We start from the raw sequence: 21,907 nt of genomic DNA, 5'->3' as shown, positions 1-21,907 counted from the left end.
AATATGGCTGCCCAAATATGGTTCCCAATCAGAGACAACGATAAATCACCTGACTCTGATTGAGAACCGCCTCAGGCAGCCATAGACTAATTGGTCACCCCACAAAACCCCAAGACAAAAAACACACCACAATAACCCATGTCACACCCTGGCCTGACCAAATATATAAAGAAAACACAAAATACTAAGACCAAGGCGTGACAGCTGGGTTTGTCCTGTTATTTTCCGTGGTATTTCACGAAGGTTGGTTATTGTGACATTGTGCTCATTTTTATGACTGTTTCGCGCCTTGTACTTTTTCCTTTGGCTGGAGGTCTTGACGCAGTGGCGTCCATCTGTTTATTTGCCTCTGACCAAATAAAGTGTGCTGCTGTTCACAACTCTCTGCTATCATGCACCTGACTTCTCCTCCAGTAGCGCTCACCGTGACACCTTTGGCAGTGTAGTTGTCAATTCTTTGGGGTAATCTGAAGAGCTTTCACCCCATGCTACTGAAGCACCTCCGACAAGTTGGATTGGCTTGATGGGTACTCCTTACGTACCATGCGGTCAAGCTACTCCCACAACAGCTCAATAGGTTTGAGATCCGGTGACTGTACTGTCCACTCCATTATAGACAGAATACCAGTTGACTTCTTCTTCCCTAAATAGTTCTTGCATAGTTTGGAGCTGTGCTTTGGGTCATTGTCCTGTTATAGGAGGAAATTGGCTCCAATTAAGCGCCGTCCACAGGGTATTGCATGGCATTGCAAAATGGAGTGATCACCTTCCTATTTCAAGATCCCTTTTACCCTGTACAAATCTTCCACCTTACCACCACCAAAACACCCGCAGACGATCACATTGCCTCCACCATGCTTGACAGATGGCATGAAGCACTCCTCCAGCATCCTAGATTTTTTCTGCGTCTCACAACTGTTCTTCTTTGTGATCTGAACACTTCAAACTTAGATTTGTCTATCCATAACACTTTTTTTCCAATCTTCAGTGTTCTTTTTCCCATCTTAATGTTTTCCTCTTTATTGGCCAGTCTGAGATATGGCTTTTTCTTTGCAACTCTGCCTAAAAGGTCAGCATCCTGGAGTCGCCTCTTCACTGTTAACGTTGAGACTGGTGATTTGCAGGTACTATTTAACTTCTTTGGGGTAGGGGGCAGTATGGGTAGCTTGAATGAAAAATGTGCCCAAATGAAGCTGCCTGCTACTCAGCCGTTGAAGCTAGAATATGCATATAATTAGTACATTTGGATTGAAAACACTCTGAAGTTTCTAAAACTGTTTGAATGATGTATGTGAGTATAACAGAACTCATATGGCAGGCAAAAACCTGAGACAAAATCCAACCAGGAAGTGGGAAATATAAGGTTTGTAGTTTTTCAACTTAGCCCCCATTGACGATACAGGGTGATATTAGTTATGTTTCACTTCCCAAGGCTTCCACTAGATGTCAACAGTATTTAGAACCTGTTTTGAGGATTCTACTCTAAAGGAGGGGCTCATTAGGGCTCTTTGAGTGAGTGGTCTGGCAGAGTGGTCTGGTGCTCTCATGTGAAAGGTAGCTACATTCCACTTCATTTGTACAGACAAAGGAATTGTCCGGTTGGAACATTAATGAAGTTTTATTTTAAAAACATCCTAAAGATTGATTCCATACCTAGGTTGGCATGTTTCTACGGGCTGTAACTTTTCGTCCGACGTTCTGCGCGACCTGAACGCGCTTTTGGATTTGTTTACCAAACGCCCTAACAAAAGAAGATATTTGGACATAACTGATGGACATTATTGAACAAATCAACAAGAATAGATTGACAAGTTTCAGAAGAAAATCCTTTGTTTCTGGTCATTTTGAGCCCGTAATCAAACCCACAAATGCTGATGCTCCAAACACTCAACTATCTGTTTAATTGCTTCTTTAATCAGAAAAAACGTTTTCAGCTATGCTAACATAATTGCAAAAGGGTTTTCTAATGATCAATTAGCCTTTTAAAATTATAAACTTGGATTAGCAAACACAACGTGCCATTGGAACACAGGAGTGATGGTTGCTGATCATGGGCCTATGTACACCTATGTAGATATTCCATTAAAAAATCTGCAGTTTTCAGCTACAATAGTCATTTAAAACATTAATATCTAAACTGTATTTCTGATCAATTTGATGTTATTTCAATATTTAAACAAATTAAAGAAGCTTTTCTTTCAAAAACAAGGACATTTCTAAGTGACCCCAAACTTTCGAGCGGTAGTGTATGTAAATGTGATATTTTAATTTTTTATGATTTAAAACCTGTTTTTGTTTTGTCATTGTGAGGTATTATTGTGTATTTTATATTGTATTATACAGGGTGCATTTGGAAAAGAGACCTCGGTCTCAATATGTCTTCTCTGTCAAAATAAAGGTTAAATAAAACCATTTAAAAATCATTGTTGTTCTACTATATGTATGTTTGACCACAGTTCCAAAAAACACTTGTATACAATGGAGTAAAACTGTAATACAGGATGTGCCGTGTGTGCAGGATTTTGTTCCAGCCCATCTCTAACTTCTGTGATTCACCTAATGGCTGTCTTCGAATTATCATGATTACCTGAAATAGGTGTGTTGTTAGTGCTGGGCCGGAACAAAACTCTGCACACTATGTTGCCCTCCTAGGATCTTACCAGGGTACAACAGAGCTAGGGTTCTTGGGTAGCGAAGTCATTCTCACCTTTAGGCCCAGTGTTGCCAGGAGGGCCCCGGACAGACAGACCTCTATCCCCCTTGGCGCCGAAATTGCCAGGGAAGCCAGGATAGCCATTTATACCAGGATTCCCTGAAAACATATAGGCAATTATAAAATAGTTCACTGGGTTTGAAACTGGTGCTGGCAACCCCATGGATGAATGTTGGATTCCCACATGGGCCACATGTTAATAGTTAACCCTTGTGTAGTCTTAGCATTCTGTATACTCCCCTTGTCCTTCACTAAACCCCTAAAATAAAGCAGCTTAATTGAATGTTTAACGCCAAATCTATTTTGCATGTAGAAACAACCTGTCATTCATCACAAACTTTCTGAATATCTGGGTTTTCCCTCTTCACAATGCAGAAAGACTACATTTAATCAGTGGACACCACTCGTTATTACAACACACCTGTAATTGTTTTCTTTCCTAAAGTAGAGTTTTATTATTATTATTCTTATTATTGCTAAAGATAATGCATAGATGTAAACGTACATTTTTTAACAAGAGATGTGCAGAAAGTAGTTTTGAATGCATTTTATTGAAGGGAAACAATAACAGTCTTGACCTTTTTTGGCAACATAGTGACAACAACAATAAATAAGAATAAAATAAGATAATAGAACGTGAAGAACATAAATCAATCAACTCTAATGAACAAATGTAGGACAGTATGCAAGTGTGGTTGCATGGACTTTGCAGATGTATTTCTCACATGTGCAGCACATAGTATTTGTTTTACAGTCCTTCTTTGGGGGGCAGAATTGGCATCTCCTCCTCTTGCCTGCCCCAGCTGCAGACCCCGGTGGACAAGAACAAGAGTTAGCCCCATGAACAACTTTCACAAGTGCTGCAAAGGCTGCTGTGTGGGGGAGGCCCTCCCTTCTTTGAATGTGTGGGGTTACATGTGCCTTTCCCAGCTGCTCAAGGAACAGCCTCATCTTGTTCCGCTTAACAAGGAATCCAGGTAGGGTTGATCTTGTTCTATATCCCGAAGGCATTGTATGAGGACACATCAATGATTTTATGGAAGATGACCAGGGGCCAGCAGGCAGTCATCCTCCTGCAGCTGTATGTTCCAATCACATTGTCCAGGTTGTCCACACCTCCTTTGTTGTGGTTGTAGTCCAAGATGATGGCTGGCTTCCTGTCCTCACGATCACTGATCTCAGCCGTTTTGTGCAGTGTGCTCAGGAGGACCACATTCTTGCTCTTCTTTGGGATGTAAGAAACTAGAGTGGTGGTGGGAGTGAAGGCAAACTTTGATGAGAATGCCTCTCTCCCCCTTGTTGTGAGGAGTGCAGGGGGGAGCTCAGGCTTGTTCTTTCTAACCATTGTGATCTTCCTCTTCAGGAGCTGCTGGCTGAGTTCAATCAGTAGCACACAATCAAAATTTCTCATTTTGTGTGTGTGTCTCTCTTTGTGGTTTTTGTGGTGTGTAAATTATTTTTATAACTGCCGGGTCAAAAATGACCCTAAGACAATCTTTGTACCCTGGTGGTGTTCAGCTTTCATGGAAATATGAACAAAGCCAATGTTTCACTTTTTCTAATGTTGGGGTCACTCTAGGAAAAGTAATCAAATTTCAAGTTGAAAAAAACTCATTTAGGGTTTTTTCTCTGCTGTTAAACATAGTTGTGTGTCATTTTTGACTCTTAAGACAACACAAGGGTTAAGTAATTTGCTGTGGATAAAAATGTATGCAAAAAAAACAATAACACCATGATCAGCCGATGATCCTATCAATTCTCTGCAAATGCCGTGATACTACTGCTGGGCTGTTAGTGTATGTATGATATTGTCTTTATGTCAAGCATCTCCCCCAGAGCTCATGGCTAAAGCCCTCACCTGAAGGTCCTGGGTTGCCTTGATGACCCTTCTCTCCCTTCAGTCCTGGGTCTCCTGTGGTTGTTACCGTCTCACCCGCTGAGCCTTTCTCTCCTGCAGGAGGAGATGAGTGTGAGACAAGAGTGTGACACATTTACACATTCTGTAAAACAGATCAAGTGAGACACGAATTAGACAAGAGTGAGACACACTCACACATTCTGTGACATAGGTCAAATTGCTGGGATGCCAGGTTTCTCTTGAAAAAATAATGATCTTACTGTACCTGGATCTCCAGGTCTCCCTCGCAGGCCTTGCACCCCCAGGTTGCCCTTCTGTCCAGGGCTCCCTGGGGGCCCCACACCTGGGGGGCCCTGAGTCCCCATCTGGCCTGTCCGTCCATGTATACCCTGAGAGCCGGCATCGCCCCGATCACCCTTGGGCCCCGGAGGTCCCTACAGCAAACAGACACCAAACAGTTAAGTCTGGGTACATCATGGATAGGGCCCCAAGTTTTCCCAAACCACATGGCCTGGCCATGAGAAAACACAGGCACTAGTTACAGGCTATAACAACAGTCAGATCAGATATTACTGTTACAATAACCATTCTTCAGTCATTGGCATTGATTGTACAGTGTGTAATGGTGGAGGTGGAGTGGGTCACACTCACAGGGTTGCCCTTTAGCCCAGGCTGGCCTTTCAGTCCTGGGTATCCAGGGACCCCGTCAGTCCCATCGCTCCCAGGAACTCCTGGAGCCCCAGGTGAGCCAACAGGCCCCCTGTCTCCTGGGGACATGGGACTTTTGTCGCCCTTGGGTCCTGTAGAACCTGGCACACCTGGTATACCATAGGGACCCTACAGATACAAAGACAAAGGACAAAATCATTAGAATAAAATCTCCCACATACAATGTAAAAATGCCTATATAAAGAATTTGTATCTGAATCTGGGGTTGATTCCATAATGTCTGTCAGTCCAGGTCAAGTCACCTGTGGACCTGGTGGACCTCCAAGACCTTTGACTCCTCTAGATCCCTTGGATCCAGGATCACCATCTCGACCTGGTGAAACACAAATGCTGTAAATACGGGGGCAGCTATAGAGTATTCTACACATACTAACCTATAGTAGAGAAGCAAACCTGTAAAAAGTGCTTGAGCTGTCATCCATGCTAGGTCAAAAAATGATGGGGTGATACACAAAGTTAGGCCGGATGTCATGTGCATTTTTTATTTTTAATGCCATTTTCAAGTTGTCAACGGTCAAATCTGGTGAAAATGTATATAATGAAATAGTAATAGATTTGGCATTAGGTCAAAGGTCAAACCTCCTGAAATGCACAACAGAAACTGAGGGGATTATCAAACATAAACACTTAAGACTGTGGAAGGGACGCATTAATAGTTACTTTTCATACAGTTATTATGCTTTCAGACATGCAAATATACAGAAAATATGAATATTCAGACATGTTCAGCTACAGTTGTAGTCTGTAGTGCCAATAAGGATCATTCTCAGATGATGATATATGCTCTAAGAAAACTGAGAGAGATCCCACCAAACAAGGAAAACTTTACCTCATTAGAATCTGACTTTCTGGGCCAGAGATATTGGAACTTTAATGCCATTTCTAAGGGGTACATGTACAAGCAGGCAAATAGGATAGTCACAGATTCTGACCAAATTTACTGAGCATATCAAACTGACTATTTACTATTACCAACTGACTATTGAATCATTTATACATACCATAGACTATTGAAGAAACATAGTTTGGCATAATTATTATGCTTTAAGCCATGCATATACACAAGAAAAGCACGTTCCATCATTTTCACTTTAGCAAACTAAAATACTTTTCTCAAACAGTTTAAATCCACTCTAGCTACCCAGAAAGACACTTCTGAACAATAAGCACTTTAAGATCATGTGCTACATGAGGATAGGACATTCTGAGGCAGACATATTGGAGAGATACTATACTGGAACTAAGGCAGAGATATTGGACTAATGCAGTCAAAGTTGACAATGTTGAGGTAATGATAGATTTTGTTCATACTTATATTCACGTCCATATGACTAACATCTGAATGTATACTTAAATATGCAGTACATACTTGGATTTTGGCAATGTCCATCATGACAGTTAATTGAATATTTTCTGAGGATTCCAGCATCAAATATGTTCAATTATAGCTGTGGTATAAGCGGGAAAATCAACTTGGGACTGTATGCGTTCACTGGAAAACAATGAAGCTCTGGAGGGTTATTGCCACTCCGCTAGCTTTTTGTGGCACACACCTTCCACATTTTGCATTATTTAGAACGCATAGCCCCTCGTTGATTATCCCTCTCTTGTGATACACAAATAAATACACAGAATTTCTCAAGCATTTGATGGCATGTGTTGCATGGTACTATTCTATGGGAATTTAGCCACCCTCTCAAGTTTGTCAGGATAAAAACACTTCATCCAAGTCAAATGTGTTATGCAGGGCCAGCCATTAGCATGTTAATATCATATCTAATGAATCGTGTGTACATGTAATAGAAACCATAAACATTTGGATACGGTGATACATGTTTATCATTTTCATTGAATATATCAGTGTTTTTTTTATTTTAAATCTCATGTTTATATTTTATTGTGTGCCTGCTAGTAATGCTACCCCATAAAAAATAAGAACGAGGAAAGTATTCGACTTTGTAGCAAATTTCCAAAATAATTGAGTACAGTATTGACACTGTAACTATGGAATATAGTCTGTACTATTGCTCACATACACAAAAAGCTTGATTACAGTAATTTCAAATATGATTACAATGGGAGATATTATCCATCCACTGACTTTGGTCATATTCACTATCATACCTTCATGAATGTTAGAGTGAATCCTCTACCTACCCACACAACCTCCGTCAAACTGATATTCAGATCTTAGCACAGGCATTTGATTTTGTAAGTATTATAATAATTACAATTTTGTGACATTTTTATATTTTTTGACATTCAGAGAAAAATGGTGAAAGCTCTTAAAACACTTTTTAAATATCTGTCTAATTTGACAGTAGCCGTATAATGTATATCACATTGTCAATAAGTAAAGTGTGTTATGTTCCACAGAATCCTCCAGAATAGGGGGTGGCTTAAAACATCCAGCTTTTAATATAATAATAATATAATAATAATATATGCCATTCAGCAGACACTTTTATCCAAAGCGACTTACAGTCATGTGTGCATACATTCTACGTATGGGTGGTCCAGGGGATCGAACCCACTACCCTGGCGTTACAAGCGCCATGCTCTACCAACTGAGCTACAGAATGACCACCTGTCATTTGGCCTATTTTGTAGTATTTATGGACTCATTGAATATGACATTACAACATTTGTTATATTATATGTTATGGAATACCACAGATTTTTCTTGGATGAAGTGTTTTTATCCTGAAAAACTGTAAAGGGTGGCTAAATTCCCCTTGAAAGGCCATTGGAGCACAAATAGCATCCAATGCTTTAGAAAGTCTGTGTATTCGTATGTCATTAAGGTCAGCATATATCCAGTAAACTGTCTTGATGGAAATTGCCATTTTCCAAGCGTGTATATTTAAGTATACATTCGCCTCAGAATGTACAATCCTCACAAGGTAAAGTGCTTATTGTTTAGAAGTGTCTTTCAGAGTAGTTAGAGGGGATTGCACTGTCTAAGAAAACACTTAGACTATGGAGTATGCTTTCCCTGTGTATATGCATGGTTTAAGCCTTAATGCATAATAATTATGCCAAAAGTAACTATAATCCACAGTCTAAATATGTATAAATGATGAAAGAGTCAGTTTGTATTGATATACTCATTACATTTGGTCAGAATCTGTGGCTGCTTGTATATTTTACACCTTAGAAATGGATATACAGTTTCAATATCTCTGGCCCAGAAACTCAAGATTCTTACGAGGTAAAGTTTTCCTGGTTCAATAGGGGCTCCCCCGCAGTTTTCTGAGAATCATCTGAGAATGGTCCTTAGTGGGCTACAGACCACAACAGTAGCTGAACACATTTGAATATTCATATTTTCTGTATATTTGAATGACTTAAAGCATAATAAATGTATAAAAAGTAACTGCTAATGTATCCATTCCATAGTCTAAGTGTTTTTGTTTGATAATGCACTCCATTTTTGTTAAGAATTGCAAGATATTTGACCTAAAACTATTACTATTTCCATTATATCAATTTTCACCAGATTGGAAGCCTTAAATCTAAATTAAACATTGTGTATCACCACAACATTGTTTGAGCTAGCATGGATGACAGCCTTCAACAATAACATGTTTTTTTCAAGCAGTTTTTCCAGATTGGCTGATCTCCTACTAAGCCTAATAGGTCGACAACTGGAAATATTGCCTTTTTCCTGAACATGTGACCTAACATGGAAAAACTCAGGGCCATAGTGATATGTGACCTGGTCAGACAAGACTTCTGGGCCTTCTGGGCCTATGACATGACATGGCATAAAAGAGCTGTTATTATGTTCATGTATTGGTGTTACCTGTATCTCCAGGCCTACCAGGCTCTCCGGCAGGTCCTGGTGGTCCAGGGCTCACATTAGTGTGCATGCAGAGTCGACAGACATCACCCTTCTCACCTAAGAGAGACATGATGACAGGGAGGAAGTGGTTGTTCAGTGGTTCTTGCCAGTGAAGCAACAAAGTAACTTGAGCTCTCATTGCCCCAGTGACAACTCAATGTATTCAAATAAAATCAAATTGTATTTGTCACATGCGCCGAATACAACAGCTGGAGTTGACCTTACTCTTAAATGCTTAATCAAGCTGGAGACCCTGGGTATCAACCCCTCCCTGTGCAACTGGGTCCTGGACTTTCTGACGGGCCGCCCCCAGGTGGTGACGGTAGGAAACAACATCTCCACTTCACTGACCCTCAACACTGGGGCCTCACAAGGGTGTTTGCTCAGCCCTCTCCTGTACTCCCTGTTCACCCACGACTCCGTGGCCATGCGCGCCTCCAACTCAATCATTAAGTTTGCAGACGGCACAACAATAGTGGGCTTGATTACCAACAACGACGAGACAGCCTACAGGGAGGAGGTGAAGGCACTCAGAGTGTGTTGTCACGAAAACAACCTCTCACTCAATGTCAACAAAACAAAGGAGATGATAGTGGACTTCAGGAAACAGCAGAGGGAGCAACCCCCTATCCACATCGAAGGGTCAGCAGGGAGAAGGTGGAATGTTTTAAGTTCCTGGGCGTACACATCACAGAGAAACTGAAATGGTCCGCCGACACAGACAGTGTGGTGAAGAATGCGCAACAGCGCCTCTTCAACCACAGGAGGATGAAGAAATGTGGCTTGTCACCCAAAACCCTGACAAACTTTTACAGATGCACAATCAAGAGTATCCTGTTGGGCTGTATCACAGCCTGGTATGGCAACTGCATCGCCTTGAACCGCAAGGCTCTCCAGAGGGTGGTGCGGTTTGCATAATGGCAAACTACCTGTACCCCATGACACCTACAGCACCCGATGTCACAGGACGGCCAAAAAGATCATCAAGGACTACAACCACCCGAGCCACTGCCTGTTCACACAGCTTGTCATGCAGGTGAATGAGGACCCAAAAGCGACTTGGCGAAAACAGAGTTTTTAATCCAGTAAGAAACTTTACAAAACAAAAAGCATAATACTACTCGTAAAGACGAGAACAGACTGGAGACTTGATCGAGAACTGCAGGTTGCCTCGGGAAGGCACTTGAACCTAGCAGACTCAGACACCTGCTCACCACGCAGCATCTGAGGGAAACACGACACGACAGGGCAAAACATAGACACAGCACGGTGAATTATAGATGAGGATCCGACAGGGCAGGAACGGAAAACAAGGAGAGAAATAGGGACTCTAATCAGGGAAAAGGATCGGGAACAGGTGTGGGAAGACTAAATGATGATTAGGGGAATAGGAACAGCTGGGAGCAGGAACGGAACGATAGAGAGAAGAGAGAGCGAGAGAGTGAGAGAGGGAGGGGGAGAGAGAGGGATAGAAAGAGGGAAAGAACCTAATAAGACCAGCAGAGGGAAACGAATAGAAGGGGAAGCACAGGGACAAGACATGATAATTAATGACAAAACATGACACAGCTCTCATCCAGAAGGCGAGGTCAGTACAAGTGCATCAAAGCTGGGACCGAGAGACTGAAAAACAGCTTCGATCTCAAGACCATCAGACTGCGAAACAGCAATCACTAACTCAGAGAGGCTGCTGCACACATTGAGACCTGATCTCTGGACACTAATAAATGGATCACACTAGCCACTTTAAACATTGCCACTGTAAATAATACCACTTCAATAATGTTTACATATCTTACATTACTCATATCATATATATATACTGTATTTTATACCATCTACTGTACCTTGCCTATGCAGCTCGGCCATCGCTCATCCATATATTTATATGTACATATTCTCATACACCCCTTTAGATTTCTGTGTATTAGGTAGTTGTTGGGAATTGTTAGATTGTTAGATTGTTAGATATTACTGTACTGTTGGAAGTAGAAGCACAAGCATTTCGCTACACTCACATTAACATCTGCTAACCTTGTGTATGTGACCAATACAATTTGACCTTAACCAACAATGCAGTTTTAAGAAAATAGAGTTAAGAATATATATACTAAATAAAATCATGTATTTTGTTTTAAAGAAACAAAATAAAATAACAATAATGAGGCTATAGACAGGGGGTACCGGTAGCTTCCGAGTCAATGTGTGGGGGTATAGGTAAGTCGAGGTAATTTGTACATGTAGGTAGGGTTAAAGTGCTTATGCATAGATAATAAAAAACAAATAGCCGCAGCGTAAAACCAAAGCGGGGGGGGGTCAATGCAAATGGTCTGGGTGGCCATTTGATTATTTGTTCAGCAGTCTTACGGCTTGGGGGTAGAAACTGTAAAGGAGCCTTTTGGACCTAGACTTGGTCCTTGGCGGTAGCAGAGAGAACAGTCTACTGGAGTCTTTGATAATTTTTTGGCCCTTCCTCTGACACCACCTAGTATATATGTTCTGGATGGATGGAAGCTTGGCCCCAGTGATGTACTGTGCCATACACACTACCCTCTGTAGCACCTTATGGTCGGATGCCGAGGAATTGCCTTACCAGGCGGTGATGCAACAGGTCAGGATGCTCTCGATGGTGCAGCTGTAGAACCTTTTGACAATCTGTGGGGGAAAAAGGCGTTGTCGTGCCTTCTCCAAGACTTTCTTGGTGTGTTTGGACCTTGATAGTTTGTTGGTGATGTGGACACCAAGGAACTTGAAACGCTCCACTACAGCTCCGTCAATGTAAATGGAGTCGTGTTTGGCTCTCCTTTTTCTGTAGTCCATGATCATCTCCTTTGTCTTGCTCACATTGAGGGAAAGTTTGTTGTCCTGGCACCACACTTCCAGGTCTCTGACCTCCTCCCTATAGGCTGTCTCATCGTTGTCAGTGATCAGGCCTACCACTGTTGTGCCAACAGCAAACTTAATGATGGTGTTGGAGTCGTGCTTGGCCATGCAGTCGTGGGTGAACAGGGATTACAGGTGGTGACTAAGCATGTGTCCCCGAGGGGCCCCCTAGTTGAAGATCAGCATGGCATATATGTGTTGTTGCCTACCCTTACCACCTTGGGGCAGCTTGTCAGGAAGTCCAGGATGTTGAACACTGAGCTGTAGTCAATAAACAGCATTCTCACATAGGTGTTTCCAGCCTTTCAAGGCACTTCATGGCTACCGACCTGAGTGCTACAGGCGGTAGTAATTTAGGCAGGTTACCTTAGCTTTCTGGTCTGCTTGAAACATGTAGGAATTAAAGACTCGGTCAGGGAGAGGTTGACAATGTCAGTAAAGACACTTGCCAGTTGGTCCGCGCATGCTCTGAGTACACATCCTGGTAATCCATCTGGCCCCGTGGCCCTGTGAATTATGACCTGTTAAAAGGTCTTACTCGTATTGGCTACAGAGAGCGTGATCACACAGTCGTCCGGAACAGCTAGGGCTCTCATGCATGCTTCAGTGTTGCATGCCTCAAAGCGAGCATAAAAGGCATTTAGCTCGTCTGGTAAGCTGACGTCACTGGGCAGCACACGGGTGGTTTTCCGTTTGTAGTCCGTAATAGTTTGCATTCAGTCCTGTATTGCCGATTTGCCTGTTTGATGGATCGTCTGAGGGCATAACTGGATTTCTTATTAGTGTCCAGCTCCTTGAAAGCGGCAGCTCTAGCCTTTAGCTCAGTGCGGATGTTGCCTTCTGGTTGGGATATGTACGTACGGTCACTGTGGGGATGTCGTTGATGGACTTATTGAGCCAGGCCCCGGTACTTCCTGCTTTAGTGCTTGTAAGCAGGAATCAGGAGGATATAATTATGGTCAGATTTGGCAAATGGAGGGAGTGGAAGGTCTTTGTACATGTCTCTGTGTGTGGAGTAAAGGTGGTCTAGAGTTTTCTTTCCTGTGATTGCACATGTGACATGCTGGTAGAAATGAGGATAAACCCATTTAAGTTTGCCTGCATTAAAGTCCACGGCCACTAGAACCACCGCTTCTGGATAAGCATTTTCTTGTTTGCTTATGGCCTTATAGTGCGGTCTTAGCGCCAGTAGCGGTTTGTGGTGGTAAATAGATGGCCGCAAAAAATGTAGACACACAGCCCCACCCCTCATCTTATCACACATAGCTGTTCTGTCCTGCCGATGCATGGAAAAGCCATGCAACTGTAAATTATCAGTGTCATTGTTCAGCCACGACTCGGTGAAACATAAGATATTACAGCTTTTAATGTCCGTTGGTAGGATAGTCGCGAACGGACCTCATCCAGTTTATTCTCCAGTGATTGAACATTGGCCAATAGAAAGGATGGTAGAGGCAGGTTACCCACTTGTGACAAATTTTCAAAAGGCACCCTGATCTAACCCCCCTTTACTTCCTTCTTCAATCAAGTCAAAATTAAATTTTATTCATAAAGCCCTGAAGAGCAAAATGTCAAAACAAACAAACACATCACTTTACAGTAAACAAGCCTATAAAACATACCTTCCATGAAGCTATGCAAAAATGAACTGTTACACTTGTCAAGAAGACCCAACCCTTAACTTTTACTGGACATGACAGTTGCAAACTAAATTAAATTCCATATCCTTATTCCTGCAATGCCCTTTACAGAATAACGTATTTGTCACAGAAAATACCTGTTTCTCCGAACCCGCCTCTATCTCCTGGTTGTCCTGAGATGCCTTTGATGCCTTTAGGACCGGGTGGTCCAGGGTTGCCTCTCAACAGATCTGTGCAAAGATCCAACCCACCGGGCAAAAACATGTTGAATGAATATTGTAGCAACATCATACTGCAATGAACTTAACGTTAAACGCCAATGGAATTTTCGTTGAATTTGCAGAAAGTAAGTTGTTGTTCTGAGTTTAATACTTCACCATTGTCAACCAAATAAAATATCAATGTACATTCAACGTAATGCCTCGTTGAATTGATTAATCTTGTCATTGACAAATGTTCAATCCACTCTCATATTTCTCATGGAGAAAATAATACTTCACCCTCTCTGAGATGGGAGCCTGTAGTCACAGGCTAACTAGCTAACTCTAACCCTGCTAAACCTTTGTTAGATAGAGGCTATGCAGGGACTTGAATTACATTACAGTAGAATAAGATTGTGGTCACAAGTTACTAAACCTAGATCCAGCCTTACCCTTTGCATTGCTGCGTATGTGGGATTATAGAGTATAGCATCATAATATTAAAAGATAGCTAACTGCACCTTCAGAGGGTTTCTGAGTTAATGCTGTAGTAATTGTGGTAGCTTTGTAATAACCATTATGTCAGACTTTTGAGGATGAACTAAAGTGGCCAGGTGAGTTGAGCATGTACCTGGAATTCCAGGGGGACCACGGTCGCCTATGGGGCCATCATTTCCAGGGGGGCCAGTGGGTCCAGGGGGGCCAATTATGTAGGGGGCAGGCTCCCCCCTCTCCCCTTTATCCCCAGCTAAACCAGGGGGACCAGGATTCCCAGGGGCCCCAGGGAAAGACAACCCTGAAAACACAATACAATGATCAGTTTGGTGTGTGTGTGTGTTTGCACGTGTACAAGGGACCACGTCACCATGAAGGGCTATGCATGACAATGTGTGACGATGCGTGTGTGTATGTTTGTCACTGTTCATGACAAATTTATGGCAAAAGGCAACCACTGTTGGCCACTGTTTTATCCCGGTGGTCTCTAGTTAAACTTTTAATGTGCGCTTAGATCATCCACACAGATGATCTTAATAGTTTCCAAAATGTCCTGCTCCCTAAAAGCAGAGCTACATGTGAGGTCGGTGATAACTTAGTCCTACTTTCTCCCCCAAGTTTTAAAGCTCTCTGCAGGGTTTTATCTTCAGTACAAATAAAACCTGGTAATCAAGCAGACTAAGGGGTGATTTAACTATTTGACAATCATTCAGTACAATTGAAAGTCATTTTTCGTTTACGACAGCAATTAAACTGTGGCAATATATTGAACAGGTTATATGAATGGAAAACTCATTTTTGGGACACATTACTTTTACATTTCCAATGTATTTATTTTTTGTATTACATTTTTTTAGGACGTTTACATTGTAATACTTCTGACAGCCAACTTTCTAACTCCGCCCATAACTTTTGGGTTTGATAACATTCCCAGAAGGCATGAATTATTGAGTCATTGTAAATGTAATACTTAAAACATGAATCTGCCGTTGTGCTGAAGAATTTGTGAATTTGATCTATATGTTCAACCACTGATCAAAGATGGTGACATCACTGATCCCAACTCCTACTGGCCTATATCCATTTCCTGCCTCTCCAAACTCCTGGAGCAAATAGAAAACACCCAGTGTACCTAATACCTGAGCCATAACAACATTGTCTCTGGGTTCCCAGTCTAGTTTCTGAAAAGGTCACAGCTACATAACTGCCAAAACCAAGGTTCTCAATTACATATTCACCTCTCTGTACAAAAATCACAACTGTGCTGCACTATTCATTGACCTCTCCAAAGCATTTGACACAGTTGACCACTCCAACCTCATCAATAAACTCAGACATCAGCCTTTCTGACAGCTCCCTCTGCTGGTTCTCCAAATACTTCACTGACCACTCCCAAACCATCAGAAGTGAAAACATTACATCCAAACCCCTGATAGTGTCCAGTGTTCTTTTTCTGATGCTTCAATCCACCTTTACGCTGACAATATCATAATCTACACTTCTACCCAACCCTCCCCTCTGCTATGGCCACTCTCCAAGCCAAATTCCAGCTAGCACATTAAGTTCCGTGGAAATTCTGGGAATGTATGTTTTTGGTTTCACATTGGTTGTGGGAATGAAGCCACATGTTTCCTTTAAACGTTTTGTCAACAGAAATGAACATTTCTCCTGTTCTGGGAACTTCTATTTTTAGGTCGCAGGCAGGTTCTGAGAATGTTTTACTCTGGTTCCTTAAATTTGTTTTATTTTTTTATTAACACCCTGGAAAAGGAAATTATAGTTTATTTGGAGGTTTTTGAATAACTTCCTTAAAACATTCACTGAATAGGCCTCCCAAGTGGCGCAGCGCTCTAAGGCACCGCTTCGCAGTGCTTGAGGCGTTGCTACAGATCCTAGTTTGATCACTGGTTGCGTCACTGCCGGCTGCGACCGGGAGACCCATATAGGAAAGTCACAATTGGCCCAGCATCGACTGGGTTAAGGGATGATTTGGCTGGCTGGGATATCCTTGTCCCATCACGCTCTAGTGACTCTTGCTGCGTGCCCGGGCGCATGCACGCTGACACGGTCGCCAGTTGTATGGTGTTTCCACCGAACATTGGTGCGGCTGGCTTCCGGGTTAAGCGAGCAGTGCGGCTTGGCAGGGTCGCGTTTCGGAGGACGCCCGGCTCTCTCCCGTGTCTGTACGGGAGTTGCAGCAATGGGACACGACTGTAACTACCTACTACCAATATCACAAAATTTGCTGCACGGTTTGTTGCTCCATCTTGGTCAGGTTGTTATTGTAAAAGACAACGTGTTCTCTATAGAGCCTCACAGTGGACATTGTCATAATAGCCATAAAATGATAACCATGTAAATCTCTCCCAGACAAGATTACTTTTATCAATATATTCAGCTCTATTTACTCATTGATTAAAACATGCTAATTAGAATCAAATTAGACATAATGCCAGGTATCAACCAGAGAGGAAGAGGCGAAGTGAGAGGCTTTACTCGAAGTGAGGAATTTTGTATGGAGGCTAATGAGAGTGTTGAATTCGATTAACAAAATGTTTTATTGTTAATCTTTGGGCTAGGCGTCCCGCTATAATTTCCAGTGACACTGGTGGGCGCTCTATTCAATTAAATAATCATAAAAATTATGGATTTTTAACATTTATGTACATACAAGTGTCTTATATCGGTTGAAAGCTTAAATTCTTGTTAATCTAAATGCACTGTCCGATTTAAAGTAGGCTTTATAGCAATAGCATGGCGTGAGATTGTTTGAGTACGGAGCCCCACATCAAAATATTTTTCCCACCGGCACAGGTTTCATAAATTCACAAATAGCAATTAAAAATTCACTTACTTTTTGAAAATCTTAATCTGATTTGTAATCCAAAGGGTCCCAGCTATAACATGTAGTGTCGTTTTGTTAGATAAAATCCTTCTTTATATCCCAAAAAGTCAGTTTAGTTGGCGCCATCGATTTGAGTAATCCACTCGTTCAACGGGCAAAGATAGGATTCCGAAAAATCTACCCCTAAACTTTGTTTCAACATGTCAAAATACGTTTCTATCTAATCCTTAGATACTCTAAAACGTAATTAAGATATAATATTTCATACGGAAAGAAGTATGTTCAACAGGAAAATGATATTAGCAGGTGCGTGTCCTCTTCGTTCTTGCATACACAAATTTCCAAGTCTGTGTCCCTGTATTAAAACTCATATTTCTTACTCGTTTTGGAAAAAACCTGAAACCTTGAACAAAGACGACTGACAGCCAGTGGAAGGCATAGGAATTGCATATTGGGAGCTATAATTAATTTCTTTACACGTTCCATTGGAAGAGCATGGGCTCTCCCAAAAAATATATTCAGGTTGATTGTTCTTTGGATTTTCTCCAACCTTATCTATTGTGTTATAGTCTCCTACATTATTTTAACATTTCTACAAACCTCAAAGTGTCTTCTTTCCACTGGTACCAATTATATGCACATCCTGGCTTCAGGAATTGAGCAATAGGCAGTTTACTTTGGGCACGTCAGTCAGGCGGAAATTGAGAAAAAAGGACCCTAGCCTTAACAAGTTTTAATTTGCGACATGAGGCTTATTTGATCGAATAGACGTTTTGCAATGGTTAGGTTGTTATGAATGCACTGATTTAAGTCGACGCATGTGGCATTTCGGCAACTTTGAAATAAATCAACTTTAAATTGGAGTTGTGCCTGTTATCAGAGATAGATATATGATCTGTTTTAACATGGACATTATAAAGTAGTCAATTTAGTGGGGATTTCTATGAGTTAGGAGCAAAAAAATGTGTTTGACTTTAAAAAGGAGATCACAGATGCTATAATGGCAAAGACACAAAGATGAGTCCTGTATCCATCTCTATGGTCTGTTGTTCACATGTGTATCTGATCTCTCATTGGCTAGAATGGTCCCACCTGTTCTTGCCTCCTTCCACCTTCTATCTTTGAGGACATGTATTTCCATTCCGTTAGAGTAGTCACTTGACTAACTTTTCAATATAACAGACAATCTTTGGATCAACTGATCTGCTAGTTTATTCTTGTGGATCTTTGGTTGCAAGCAAGTTTGTCTTAACACAGGTGCATGTAATCTGCCATTAGTAGTGTTTTAAGAAATCCAGCATTAACATACGAGTGTTCTGCCCGTTGGTTGCAATTGGCCAATAGTTCTAAGAGTAACATTGATAAACAGCAAACTAATGGATGGGAAACAAATAAAAATTTGATTAAAATATTTACCTGGTTCCCCCTTCATTCCAGGAAAACCAATCACACCTAGAGTAGAACAGAGACAGTACAGCTACTGACAACTGATCGAACATAACACTGGAATTGACAGTGGAATTAATCGGCTTTCTACTAGAGAGAGAGAGAGAGAGAGAGAGAGAGAGAGAGAGAGAGAGAGAGAGAGAGAGAGAGAGAGAGAGAGAGAGAGAGAGAGAGAGAGAGAGAGAGAGAGAGAGAGAGAGAGAGAGAGAGAGAGACTCAGTGGTCTACAGTGCATTTGTCTAACATAGGCTGCATCCCAAATTGAACACTATTCCCCATATTAGTGTACTACTTTTGACCAGAACTCTAGTCAAAAGTAGTGCGCTATATAGAGAATAGGTAATTAGTTGTCAGTGTGCTGGTATACCTTGATTACCAGTATAGCCAGGGGGTCCGAGGGGCCCAGGAAAACCCTGCAAGCCTTTGATTCTCCCATTGATCTGAATCAACTGTAGGTGAAGGACGACAAGCAGCGGTTAAAACTAGCCAAAGTCCAAGGGACCAGCGTTACAGATTGATACACAGTATAGTAGGCTGACTTTCAAATGACACCCCATTCCCCTTAGTGCACTTATTTTGTCCAGAGCTGTTGCATCTGTGGTGAAAAGTGCTAAGGTGCTTGTAAAAAGCAGTGCACTATATGGGGAATAATAATAACAACAATAATTTTAACTTGTATAGCGCTTTTCATTACAGAAAATAATATAAAAGTGCATAAAAAGCAAAACAAACAAACAACAAATGTACATTGAGATTGTAGAGTTGGCGATTGAATGTCTCAATTTAGAATAGGGTGTATTTTCAAATTTGCAGAAGTTGTGTATGTTAACTAAGTTATCTAATTGAAGGCACTATTGACTATTGTCAACTATTGATATGATACTAATATGAACATGATAACAATATATTGTCACTCACATCCCCTGGAGGACCTGTGGGTCCGCGGTCACCTTTGTCACCCTGAATTCAGACAGCCACAGAGAGGGTGACCCACACATATACATTACAAAGACAATAGAGCGAATGCAATACTCAACATGAGTGTAGGGCAGGGTTGGGGTCAATTCCAGGTAATTCATGAAGTAAACCAAATTCCAATTCCAAATTTTTGAAAATGTAATTTAAATCTAATTGAAAAGCATTTAAAGAGACGTGGAATTTGAATTTCAGTGTACTTCCTGAATTGAAATTGGCCCCAACCGTGGTGTCTAGTCTATTATTGAGGTCGGAATACTGACTTGAGATCCGTGCCAGAAACTCTGACTCTAACCATGCACGATACTCGTACAGAAAATTATTGCACAGATCTTAAGTAAGGATTCAGGCCCGTATGACTGACTGACTGACCGATACAATAGCCGATTAAAGGCAGTAGGACATACCATTGAACCTTCTGTTCCAGGAGGTCCCTGGTAGCCCACATCACCTTTCTCACCCTGACAGGAGAAAGAGAGAGAGAGAGAGAGGCTAGAGGTCATGATCAGATGAGCTCCTGCATTTTTCAGCATTTTCTCAAAAAAATATACATTTAGAGTTGGATAAACTTGGCTTTTTTGTCAGGAACATATACAGGATGCTACCCTCTACAACATAACCCTCACTTCAAATCAAAACTCAAAACCTACAACCTGATTTTGGACGGAATTACGGAATCACCTGGAAGGTTTACAACTACCAAGGATTATTATTCTATACAGCAAATTCTCTGGAAAACAGAAACCTGATAGCACCATCCAACCTGGAACTGAGTGAGTAATGTTTAGTCTGAAACTATATTTAATTTCCAAAAGCCAATAAGAAAAATACACTACATTACTTTATAAGGACTGAATGCTAACATAAGGCTGCCAAGCTTGATACAGCTTCAATTAGCACTGACGTGTCAAGTGAGAGGTGTCAAAGCCCTTTAAGCCAACAATGGCAGGAGAGTCAAACAGTCCAACCAAATGGAGAGGCCTTAGAAGCTGCCTCCCGCTGTTCAGAGGTAATTAAAATACAGTACCCTGTGTATGTAAAGAATGATAAGGCAAGTAAATATTACAAAATGAAGCTTCTAATGGAGTATCAAGAGACACTTTTTGCTGACTATTACAAAAATGGGAACATCCAACATCCAGCCTTATCTTTCACACAAACCATCCCCTGGAATGGCACAATGCTATATTAGCACACAACCCCTTTGTTAAGAGAGGGGGTGTCAGCGAGGGGTGGAAACTCAGGATACTTGACAACGAGGACTCTGAGTCAGCTAATATAAATCTCTATAAGTCTGGAACAGTAATGGTACAGGGCAACCCCAAACAGTTTCAGCAGGACTTCCACTTAATCAAAGAATTAGCCCAGCAGGAGAAGCTCTCCCTTGAGAAAGATACCCCCACCCCGAACGGGTCAGATAAGACCTCTTCATTATATAACCCCACAGACGAGCCACGCCCAGTGGAAAGTCAACCTCCCAGCACAGAGTACTACCCTTTCATTGAAATGAAGGATACATTTACCCAGCTGGAGGTAAGGCAGGTGGAGCTGGAACAGCAGGTGATTACACTCCAGTCAGCACAGACCCAGACAACAGTCCAGCACAACAACACTCTCTTCACCAGACCCGGAGTGCTGGAGGTGGAGAGAGACCTTTCTGCATTCTGGACAGTGGTGAGACAACTTCAACATGAGAAAGAGCAGGATCAGGAGAAGAACAGAGCACTAGAGGAGAGGATCAGACTGCTGGAGGAGAGGGTGAGGGCGTGTGACAGAGAACAACCCACTAGAGAGGTGGCCACCCCCGTAGAGAAGCAGCCCACCTCAACCCACCTCTGCACCCGACAAAAGTCTCGACACCACAGCAGAACAGTCCACACACCAAACCCTGACCATAACGTTGACATAACAGCAGATCACACGAATGAAGAACCCCAAGCCCAGAGCCTCTCACCCCCTCTGAGTAACCCCCCAGTCAGCCACCCTGATAGCCCCCGCCACACACACACCCATTGAGGACATACACAAGACACAGATTGTTCTCCTTATGGACTCAAATGGGAAATATATACAAGAAAAAAAAACATTTTCCCAAACACAGTGTGTCTAAACTCTGGTGTCCAAACACCCAACGCGCCCTAAACCTTCTGTCTAAGGACCAACTAGGTTCACCTAGCCACATAATAATACACACAGGCACAAACAACCTGAGAGCACAGCAGGAAAGGGTGGCCACAGCACTGAAGGGAGTGATTGACAAAGCTTCTTCTACTTTCCCC

The 21,907-nt window shown here is 41.9% G+C and overlaps 1 protein-coding gene across 1 annotated transcript in view; it reads right to left on the bottom strand.

Moving 5' to 3' along the window:
* Positions 1 to 21,907, bottom strand: part of col4a3 (collagen, type IV, alpha 3) — a 112,084-nt gene that overhangs the window by 29,331 nt on the left and 60,846 nt on the right. The window contains exons 17-28 of the mRNA XM_046297829.1: positions 20,036 to 20,089; positions 19,572 to 19,613; positions 19,021 to 19,102; positions 18,624 to 18,659; positions 14,499 to 14,663; positions 13,805 to 13,897; positions 9,106 to 9,201; positions 5,543 to 5,613; positions 5,223 to 5,408; positions 4,837 to 5,005; positions 4,572 to 4,664; positions 2,708 to 2,812 (exon numbers count right to left, since the gene is read on the bottom strand). Coding sequence (XP_046153785.1) covers positions 2,708 to 2,812; positions 4,572 to 4,664; positions 4,837 to 5,005; positions 5,223 to 5,408; positions 5,543 to 5,613; positions 9,106 to 9,201; positions 13,805 to 13,897; positions 14,499 to 14,663; positions 18,624 to 18,659; positions 19,021 to 19,102; positions 19,572 to 19,613; positions 20,036 to 20,089 — 1,192 coding nt within the window. The remainder of the gene's footprint in view (positions 1 to 2,707; positions 2,813 to 4,571; positions 4,665 to 4,836; positions 5,006 to 5,222; positions 5,409 to 5,542; positions 5,614 to 9,105; positions 9,202 to 13,804; positions 13,898 to 14,498; positions 14,664 to 18,623; positions 18,660 to 19,020; positions 19,103 to 19,571; positions 19,614 to 20,035; positions 20,090 to 21,907) is intronic.

The sequence above is a fragment of the Oncorhynchus gorbuscha genome, linkage group LG14 (genome assembly GCF_021184085.1).
Source record: "Oncorhynchus gorbuscha isolate QuinsamMale2020 ecotype Even-year linkage group LG14, OgorEven_v1.0, whole genome shotgun sequence".
Taxonomy (NCBI): Eukaryota; Metazoa; Chordata; class Actinopteri; order Salmoniformes; family Salmonidae; genus Oncorhynchus; species Oncorhynchus gorbuscha.
This window is presented reverse-complemented; position numbering and strand designations above follow the sequence as displayed.